Raw genomic sequence first — 11,364 nt, 5'->3', positions numbered from 1 at the left:
AAGCTCGTCATTGGCCATCGGCCAGCTCTCAGAATGTACACCATTAATATACCACCACTCCCCAGTGCTCATCTCAAATAGAGCAAGGTTCCAACAGTTTTTATACTTGCTCTTAGACACATGTGGATTTTAGGTTATTTTTTTAATTTACCAAAACAATCGTGTATTGTTCCTATATCACATTTATAGTGTTACTAGCCGTTGGATCGAAGCTAACTCTTGCCGACCTTGAAGCTTCCCAATAGGCTCCCGAGTGTGGTGTGTAGTGGTATAGTGACGTGGACGGATTGTGTGTAGAAATGTGAGATGCCCGATCGGAACCATCTGCCATTTTATAAACGACGTGTAAGTTATTTTGTTTTGTTATTGTCGTTTATCCGTTTATTTTCCGATTGTTGATGCGCACTGGCTTGGAATTAACTCAACAAATTTTTTGTCTTCATATCGTTACGTTTCTTTTCCGAACATACGAAAATAGGCGTACTTTTGGCGTAAAACGTAAAAGTAGAATAAAATCGAAAATTTTGAGTAAACTTTTTTTTGTTTAAATGTAAATTTCGGTAGGTATCTCAGAGTGTCCTCATTAATTTTAGAGATATATTTCCCAGGAATGTGTAACCTTTTCAACAATGGGGAAACTAAATAACAAGCAGTGTGACACGTCGTCTCAGCACGGGTCGTCGCCATTTTATTCCCGCTACCTGGCCTCCCGCCAAGACGACACGCTTTTCCCGCCTAAACTGTGACCTAATTCCGCGGTCCACGCTGTCTCGTTCATTTTTTATCACCTGCTAATTATGTGTTTACACACAAACATGACGATACTCGTGGTCTTGATGTAGCTGACGCGATCTTAAATTAAAATTCAAAATTCTTTATTCAATTTAGGATGATATGCATCACTTATTGACGTCAAAAAATTACTTAAACTAAGTCCACTGCCGGCTTCCAAAGCGCAGGTGAAGAAGAAGCGGCGCAACAAACTTCACCGCAGCCTTTTCTCCAAAAACGTCAATTAACAAATATAGGTCTTATACATATATTAAAAGAAGCCTAAATGCCAGTAGTTTGTAGCTTGTGAGAAATAACTATAAATATAAAAAATGACGAGAAAAAGTGCCTGTGAAGGTCTAATTTCTGAATAAATAATTTGAATTTGAATTTAAATTTGGAATAGATATAAGATATAAAACTCTTTATGTATATTGTCATTTTGAAAAATATTGTCTTTATTTGTCCATTGTATATTTTTCTGTTTTAACGCAGACATTTTTCTGTAAAATGAGGCAAAATTAAATTTACATTTATAATTGAGAGGGAGGAAGAATGAAATGAAGTTTATAACGTTACCTACCTAAAATATAAACGTGGCAGCAAAAATATAAACACGACACACATGTTGTCTTTACATGCCCCTTTATTAACAAAAACGTATTGTCCTCTGATTAGCCTCGGAATAGTATTAGAATTCTTGTTCTTCTTGTATAGTACCGTTCTTTCAATGTCTAATACTGAAAAGAGAGAGGGGGGACAACACAAAGAAAAACTACTTCAAGCCTAACCAGAGAACTAAATGTTTATAAAAAAAGCGGTGAAGGATCTGTATGACGCCACAGATAATGCTGTATCGGTGGCCTTCACTAATGTGATTCCTTCGCCGAGTCGACATGCTAAGAAGAATATAAAAAGCAAACACGCAATAAAAAATCTTTCTTTTATTTTTCTCAGCACAATTTTGCAGATTATTCTTAATACTAACCTACATGTGATAGTTTGGAAATTGTGAGAGAATAGTGCCTGAGGTAGGCTTCACACCAAGCCTGTAAATGATTTATTGATTTCGGTTGATTTTTCTCAAACGAAAATCCTATTACTTTTACAAGCTTTTATGTAGTTTCACCTGTCCCGATGTTTGCTCGTCTGTCTGTAATCAAATCTTGCAAGTTGGATTTCTCCTAATTCCTGTTGTCCTACACAGTTGAGATTTCCCAAGTCGCTTCAGTTTCCATGACAATGCATTATTATGATAAGCTTGACCTGATAGTGCATCCTGGATCGGCTCCTAATGATTTAACTCCTCAACGGTTTACAACACCCGACATGGGTTTTTTGTCAGGCGTTGAACGCCACAAGATATTTGTGATGTTAATAAAAGCTTGTGGAAAAAATGACACTTTTGTAAAAAACTTGTTCAAAGATTACGATAAATGTTTTTCGAAACTGTTCTTAAAAAATACATGATCATTCACAATATTTCCATTGTTATTTTCGCACAAATCAAATAGTTTACAAAGCAATATGATCCTTTCAACTCTCAATTACTGATAACTTAACTAACGACGTCCTTATATACAAGTAAACAACTATTGTCCGTCTCACTTTCTCTTATTTAAATCTCACACAACAAACAATTACTTAATTATTATATTGACTACAAGTTTATTTATTACAAATAGTTTGCCGTGATAAGGGTATAGGGTCAAGCGGGTATCGATATTTTCCTTCATTTGGTGTTATACTGTGTTCTGATTATACTGTACTTGAAATATAGTTCATAGTATGTTACGTTTTTGGGAACTTTTTAAATGGAGTATTTCGGTCGCTTTTGTAACCATCGGGATAAAATCTTTATTATAGTGCACTGATTGTGATAAATGTTGTGTTATTTTTAATGTGTGGAAGTGCTAACTCAGAATTAACATGAGTGATGTTATAGTAAGTTATGTAAGTTACATGTGTCTTATAAATTTACTCGAAAATTAGCCTCGTATGATATTTTTTATTGTTTTAATGCATTGAATAGACCGATTCCGAAAAATATTTCATCTTAGCAGTATACATATATTACGTATTGATATCTAAAACTTCTATACTAATATTATAACGTGGAAAAATATTTTTGTATGTAATGAAAAAACTGAAAAACCACTGGACCGAATTTGACACAGAATAAGACTAGAATTTCATGAGCAACATAGATTAATTTTTATCGTGAAAAATCGCGGCAGATGTCGTGGACGGCTGTAGTACTGCAGCAATTTGCGAATAATAACGGCCGAATCTTTTTCTCTTTCCGCAGTTTGTATAAACACAAAATGTCATAGCGAACTATACCATATTTGTCTATGCACTTAAAAACAGGCAAATAATCTTTATCTTGTCTTTTTATTGAAATAAACACATTAAAATTAACGCCTTTGCACATTGCAACTCAATTTTATTATGTAGTATAGATTACATAAGTAATTTGTGATATCCGTAAAATATATTGATTTTCAAAGTAATATTTCAATAGAAATACATATCAAGATTGTTTACCTACCTACCTAGCTGAACAAAGTGGGATTTTCCAAAATCGAAATCTAAAAAAAAAACAAGAGATTAGTTACGAAAGCTAGTATATAGGTAGGTACATGTATAATACAGGTGTTCTATATGTGATGTTGGTCAGGTGCTGTTGTCGGACCCCGACGCGGAGGTGTCCAGCTGGCCTGTGGAGCTCGTGGCGCTGCGAGACAAGATACACGGCGACGCCCGCCAGGAAAAGGAGGTTCGTTGTTCTTACTACTTGAAGCGGTGGTGGTGTAATGGTTAATACGCCCGCCTGTGGACGATAGGTCTCAGGTTCGTATCCTACTCGTGCCATATGAATCTGACCTGATCATATATAGTAATTTTCATTGACCACCACTTGCTTCCGGTGAAGGAAATATATAGTGAGGAAACCTGCACACTGGTTGATAGATTTATTCCCTAGTGTGTATGCGACTACCTGCCGCTAGATGGAGGCAAGTAGTAGTAAGTCTTGTCAGATGTCTTTAGGCGGCTTGAATGAAATCTGACACCAGTGTTGGCAATAACACACTCGATATGATGATGATGACTTACTAACCGCTCTTAGGAATGCAAAATTAGACTCGGTCCCCAACTCTAGAGCACGCTAGTTGTGTTGTGTTCTCTCCTACTTCATTCCGAAAAATCTCTGCCTAAATAAAATTTATTGCACAACTTAAAAGTTGACAAGAGCCATGTGCCCCATTACTCAGGCGTTGCAGCTCAAACATGCTCCGTTGTTTTCTATATGTTTCGACGCGTGATGTACGTCGAAAATATATGCAATTTCTACGTTTTTCTGCGTTTTAAAGATACACAAATACAACTTCGTAAATATTTCTGTTAACAGCGGAACCGTCCACTCTGTTTACGGAATTATTTTTACTGCGGTTCTAAGTAGGTCAGAGCACGGGAGACATGTGGCACCATGTTTACGGTTTCCTGCATTGATTCAGTATGGTGTTCAGTTTTCCATTGAAATCTCGGTATAAGGAAATCACGAAAAACAGGCATTGTAACTGAATTTGAACATTTCAAGACAAGATAACAAGTTGTAAAGAAATTGACATATTTTGTTATTTTTATCGTCATAATTTGATGGCGTATGAAATGGTTGACGTCAATAATTTACTTAAAACTGAGTCTAACACCTCCCATGCTCCAAAGTAGAAATTTATGTAGATTTTGATAGATGCAAATCATGTCTATGATGTCATGTCATATCATGTCTTTGTACTTTACGAGGTAGACAGAGCCGAGTGGTGTGAAACTCGAACGCAACGTTAAGTTAATGAAAAGAGTTTAATGTAGAATACGACGACAACGGTGTTTATTTTTTTAAATTTGGCTATTAATTTTTAACTTCAGTGAATTCGATGTAATGCGCTTATAATATGGTTTCTATTATGACCTAATAGTGAACAAAATAATCCAATCGTTTATACATCATTAGTTTATTTTAAACTTTTTGATTAATAAATAATTTTTTATCGGCAATATAACAATTATTTTTCAGGTGTCTAAAGACTATCTTTAAACAAGGCGCCACGCGTCTATTTTTCTTTCTATCTGACTATAAAGTAAACATAGGGTTGCCATGAAACGTTTTGTTTGTTCGATTTTTGAGAATATAATGTCTATATCTAAGTACTGTGGTGGTGCCTGATCTGTTGCAGTCACAGAAACAGAAGGGTGTCTTTAGATTTCACAATCAGCATTTAAAAGCATCCACATTATTTTTCTAAACAATTCAGTTTTCGACTAGTTTAGATTCTTTTATTATTTCACCACCATCGCTTCAGTAATATACCGGCTATTACTGAATCGGTGGTCAAGGCCTGTGATTACCTATGGCCTGATCGAAAGGCTATCCTGGAAGGTGTTAGGGCTGCGCAAGACAGACATAATAACTGTCCTGTTGATCTAAACATTCCTTCAGGTTTCCTCACGATGTAGTACTACATCGGAGCAGGTGGTGGTCTACGAAATAACATATGGGTGAATATCACGAGCATTTTGAACTCCGTCGGGGTTCTCATTAGTGTTTATTAAACTGTACGATACACAGTAATGAATTTATTTATTCTATTTTATAAATAAGTACAGTAATGGTATAAAGTTAATGTCTAATTAAAAAAAAAAGATTCTTTATTTAAAAAAATGTCGGACACGAATGAAACGCTACACGCCGCGTTTAAACGCTTGTGAAATTCACCCATGAGTCAGATTAAGTACAAACTTATGCGAGATAGCTATGTTAGTCTGTCGCAGCCCTAACACGTGTTATATATCCGGAGCACCCTCGGATTCCCCGCGCATGAGTGGTCGCGGTTTACTTACAACGCGACACTAAATCTAACCGAGTATTTAGACGCGACGCTTTTGTACATGTCTTTTCTTGCCCGATTGCAAAGCGGTCTCATAGAAATATCGTACGTAAATTGTTAATTTTAATCGTCGTTTTCGTCTGTAGATTAATGTATTATAATTTTGACACTCAGTGTGACGTGAAATCTCGGTGTTTTGTAAATGAGCGTGACGTAAAGAACGGTAGTCTTAGTAGTAGTAATTCATCATAGGGCGAAGTAAAATGCATAATGCGCACTTCGCCTACTGTTCTCTAAATTTTAGAAAAGATGAATATATAAAAGATTTTAGAGTCTAAAATGTGATACCATCAAGTGTCTATTAATTAACATAATAATATACATTCATTCTTTCTTGAACTTACAACCAGTTACACTTTGCATTCTAAAAGTTATGGCCACGCAGCATTAATAAATACAATACTTTAATTTTATTTGAAATTTACACTAGCGTTTTATTGGTAGTCCACTTTGCCAAATGGGCAGTGGAACTTCAGCTTTTTGGACTATGTTAGTGGCACGACATTATACACATCGGGACCATGATTAAGCCCTGAAAAATGTTTTTGTACGTGTGATTGTGGCGCTATGCTATGGAAACATCTAAAGATAGATTTAAGGGGGGATTTTTTACGAATACTATAATAAACTTTTCTATAAATACTACACGTTTATTTTGATTTGTTGCCCGACTGTCCCTTGTGCCACATCAGTGTTATCTGGCAGTAGAATCTGGATCTTGATCCGCCCTGGGCACGTTGTTACGGATATATTGTGAATAGTTCACACTTATTCGTACTTAATTCTCCTAAATAATTTGGTATTATTTTATTTATATATATAAATTCAACTACTTGACTTATAAACTTTTGACAAATATATTATTGATTGATTGATATAACCTTATTCCTCTATATAGGTTGGTATTATGTCCTTCTTTTGTCAAATGCTGTCTGTTGTTATAGTCGCGTACGCGTCGATTGAGAGCTCGGGTGACTGAACCACCGTTCTAAATTTAAAGTTTAACATTTATTTACTATGCGCGTGCGCATCTTGTTGTCCCGAGCAAATGTCATTCTATTGCAGCTGCTCAATTTGTTAATAAATGCTGACACTGATTTGTTATGATGGTTTGCGATGCTGGGACCTCCAGCATGGAGGTCCCGTAAGGGCTCATTACACAGATAGGGTTTGTAAAACAGTAACCGCTTTACATTGACCTTTTACTTGTCAAAATACCCGGCTCACTTGGTCTTTATTTGTCACAGGCATGTGCTTCATTAATCGCATAATGAAGCACATGCATAGTTACTAGTTTCGAGAATATTGCAGTATAAGTGCAATTCTAATCCTGTCGTAAATCGTCAGAAGTTTAATAACTGTGAACTCAGACCAATAAAAAAGGGTTTTTATTGGTCTGATACTGAATAACCAACTAATATTATAAATGCGAAAGTAAGTTTGTTTCTCTTCACGCTTTATGTTCTCAACCAGACTGTTTTGAAATTTAGCATACACAGTCCGAAGGACGGAGAAGGACATATTAATAAGGGAACTTTTAATCCCGGAACAATAACTTCTCCTGTGTTATGCTAGTTTTACATAAACCTTTTTTTGACGCACTCTGTGTTGACTTTAGCTATTGACTGCATCATGATAACATTAATTACGTTCCGTGTGCCATTTCCGAGTCGTTTATCAAGTGTTATCATATCATACGCGAAACGTGGGGCGGTCGACGAACCCCGGTTCGGTCTTCTGACATGAATCTTTGCTGACAATCAGATACGGTAGAAGTAGGAAGGCCCCAGAATTAATAAAACGCAAGCTCATCAAAAGTTTTCTGTTTATTTTAATCATTTTGATGATGTTTCAAAATATTACGTTATATTTGTTGTCTCTTTTATCTTTAACAAATTGACTTAACGGTTTGAAAAAGACAACAATATGTTACAACATTTTGTAACATGCTATGTAGGAGCACCAATTGTTATTAAAACTGCCGTTAGAAAACAAAGGGCGCAGTCAAAATTTTACTTAGATATACAGACTTTATCACTGATATATAAACATTCTATAATATTCAAATTCAAATCATTTATTCAGAAATTAGACCTTCACAGGTACTTTTTCTCGTCAATCTTTATATTTATAGTTATTTCTCACAAGCTACAAACTACTGGCATTTCGGAACGACCACTGCTGAGAAGAAATGCCGAAAGAAACTCATTTGAACAGTGTTGGTCCCTATCATGCCAGATCGGCTTACCATTATTGTTTCTTACAATGTTTTTTTTTTTCTTTCTAATAATATATAAAAGTACCTAATGTACATAGTCAAAAGGTATATCAAAACAGGTTATGATTGTGATCCGAGTGCTGATTATAATATGTAAATATTCTATACTATGAAAATAATGGTGGATGATTCTTATGTATTTCGATTATGTCTGTCAATGAAAACTTGTACCAAGAAATGTTATGTTTCAAAATGCTTCCGAGTTCTGATTCACTTTAAATCTTGCACAACTTTCCCATGCCGCTCAATGGTGCCCATTCAAGAAAGAATTTCCACATGCAAAACCGTACCTCTTGAAATTATACAGCAATTATTAGGTCATGCTCACGTAATGTACAGAAGCACTTTCAAGAGTTACTATAAATTACATTACTCGATGTTGCAGTGATAAAACTGTAATGAACATCTGTTTCGGTAGGACGGTATGCGTGTGCGCCCTTTTAAGAGTAATTTGGTAATTATTGGTTCTACTTTCTGTTCTATTGATGTTTGTAATTTGTGCTTGGTGCAACGCACGTTTATATTTTAAAAGCCAAAATTACATAATTTTGGCTATAAGAATAAAAATGAAGGTATTTTTAGATATTTAATATTTATTAAGGTTCGGAATAACATTTTTTTCGCTGAATTCTGTAATTTATGTTTTGGATTTGGCTGAATAAAGGATAATATATTTTTGTGATTTACCTGAGAATTATTGAAAATGATGGAACGCCTACTGTATATAAACTTACGAAGTATAAAGCAACATTCGACCTCTGCAAATCTACCAAGATTGTTAAGTTATGAAACTTGACAAAAAAATATAACCCAATAAGTACTTTATATCCCGTTAGTTCAAAAACTGTGGCTAATATTGTTAATTTATAAAAGTAAACTTCAAATAGCGGACCAGCACTGTTTACGGTAATATTTCTCGCTGTTTTAACTATGTTTACGCATATTTGTGCCGACCGCGTTTGATGCGCGTGCGGCTGCGCGCGTTGCGCTTTTGTCCCAGGAATTTTAAGAAAATGGAGTGGTCTTGTCGATAAAAAATATTTAAATAAAAAACATCACTCCTGTTTTTGGTCATCTTCAATTAATTTAATTTTTCATTTTATTCTGTTTTAATGCCCTGAAATCGATTTTACCGGCCTATATTTATTTAGGCAGTCGTTTAAAAAAAAAAGCTATTGTCGCAGGACTTAGAGTTAGTAGAGTTACGGAGAAGGACATTTTACCCCGGAAAAGAGAACTGTTCCCGTGGGAAATTGACGCGTGCGGTAGCTAGTTTTTAAAACGTATTGTTGACCAATAATTCCATCGTGTTTGCAGCTCCTTGTGTGCGTCTGATGCGTTTACCTCGGAGGTGCAATGTGACTTCCCAGTTCAGCTTCCTTATGTTTGAACAATCTTGACCGGATCATGTTTTATGACGGTTTCTGTGATGTTCTGTTTTTTTTTGTAGTGTTATTACTTTCACACATCGTCGGTCCATATGTTGCATTCTTACCGGTATAACATGTCAATTATGAAGGATAAATCTTGTTATACTCTTTAATTTTTTAAACTTCGCCGTCACAGCCCTGAATGGAACTGAAAGCGTTATTAAGATTAATTTGTTACTTGCTTGTGTACACAGATTTACTTCTGGACGGATCCAACAAATATGATGCTTCATTTTACAGGGAATATCACCTGAATCTGTATGCTAAGATTAATTCTCCATATCTTGTAGTTAATTCTAGTAATACGTAGAATAGGTTTATTTTTCTCCCAAGATCCTTTCACGCATTCTACACAAAGTTTCCTCCAAATTGAAAACAACTGAAAAAAAGACATCATTCTGACCCATGACCTCATTCTCTGTATTAGGCGTCTCCTGTAAAACTATACTCGGTAATCGAATTAAACAGGATGTCGGTTTTATATTTAGTCGCCCCTCTCTTTATGGGGCGTCGAATCTCGACAGGACAGGAAAGAATCGACGCACACGTCGGTAATATGGCTGAAAAAGTAGAAGACCAAATATGCGTTTGCACACTCAGGCACAGACGTGACGTGACAAAAATTATAAATAAAATTTATTTTACTTTGATTATGGTTACGTTCACTAATATATTGATTTCAACCTCATGTCTCCCCAGAAGGATCTCCTAGGTTTATGTCAAAAATATTCCTCAAATAATAAAAATTACATTAAATATTCATTAAGTGTTGTTTACTACGTACATAAAAGTTAAAATTTGATATAAAAAAGAGTGTGAAAGCCTATATAGATATCAGATATCTGAAAAATTGCTCTGAATTGTACAATTCAAAACTTAAAAATTCAAAGAATGTTCTAGCTTTCATGTTCAGCTTAAATGACATGGAAGCAACAAATTACTCCAATTACTTATAGTTTGACGGCAGCGAGGGGTTGTTAAACTGTAATTGCATTGCTCCTTTAATGGAGAGTAATTGAATACTTTCTTCTTATCGAGTGTGTTATTGCTGATAATGGTGTCGAATTTTATTCAAGTCGCCCAAAGGCATCTGACATGACATACGACATCTAGTGGCAAGTAGTCGCAAACACACTGGTGAACTTGACAGAAGACCAGTGTGCAGGTTTCCTCGCGATGTTTTCCTTCACCGGACGCAAGTAGTAGTCTATGAAAACTACTACATGAGTCAGAATGGTATAAAAACTCATATGGCACGAATAGGATTCGAACCTGTGACCTCTTGATCATAAGCGGACAGTCTTACCACTGGACCACCTCTGCATCAGTAATTAAATATAAACATTCATATAACGAGTATTGTATGCCAATTCAATAGGAAATGTGAGATGGGGTATTATTTGTCCAGTAGTGATTGCATCAGGGTTGAATGTCCACAGTAATCTTGGGGTTGAAGTGGAACGATTTTTGGGATTCAGTGGAATAAGCCAATATTTCAGCGTTTTGCACTTCTGTTCTCAATAAATGATAATATAATAATTATTTTATATCTTAAATTATACACCAATTTATTGGCGAAAACCAATCGGCAGTTTTGAGTTCGCGATCTTTTTATAATATGTAAAGACTAGCTGAGAACAGTCTTTATATTTACGGCTTATGAAATGTAATTACCCTTATAATTTCACTTATTGTTATGGAAAATAACAAATATAATTTCCATTAAAATGTTTAACATGTTTACGCATAATTCGTTCGATGCATTTTTTATTATTTTGGTAGCCCTATGAAAATAGCATGCGCTGGAGACGCCGCATCAGTAAATAATTATAGATCTGATTCCGCGTAATTCTGTGCGTCCCACCTTGCTGGAAGCGTGATTTATGGTTTGACTATGGTTGCATAACGTTTCGTTTTTCGTTTGTTTTCAATTGTT

At 35.3% G+C, this 11,364-nt stretch overlaps 1 protein-coding gene across 7 annotated transcripts in view; it reads left to right on the top strand.

Moving 5' to 3' along the window:
• The window catches only part of LOC128675329 (interaptin-like), a 70,030-nt gene that overhangs the window by 9,576 nt on the left and 49,090 nt on the right, over positions 1-11,364 (top strand). For all 7 annotated transcript variants that reach the window (XM_053754658.1, XM_053754659.1, XM_053754656.1 and 4 more), the window contains one exon: positions 3,452-3,550. In XM_053754658.1, the coding sequence (XP_053610633.1) occupies positions 3,452-3,550 (99 nt within the window). The remainder of the gene's footprint in view (positions 1-3,451; positions 3,551-11,364) is intronic.

This window comes from Plodia interpunctella, chromosome 14, assembly GCF_027563975.2.
Source record: "Plodia interpunctella isolate USDA-ARS_2022_Savannah chromosome 14, ilPloInte3.2, whole genome shotgun sequence".
Classification (NCBI taxonomy): Eukaryota; Metazoa; Arthropoda; class Insecta; order Lepidoptera; family Pyralidae; genus Plodia; species Plodia interpunctella.
Note: the sequence above shows the minus strand (reverse complement) of the source record. Positions and strands in the feature narration are given on the sequence as shown.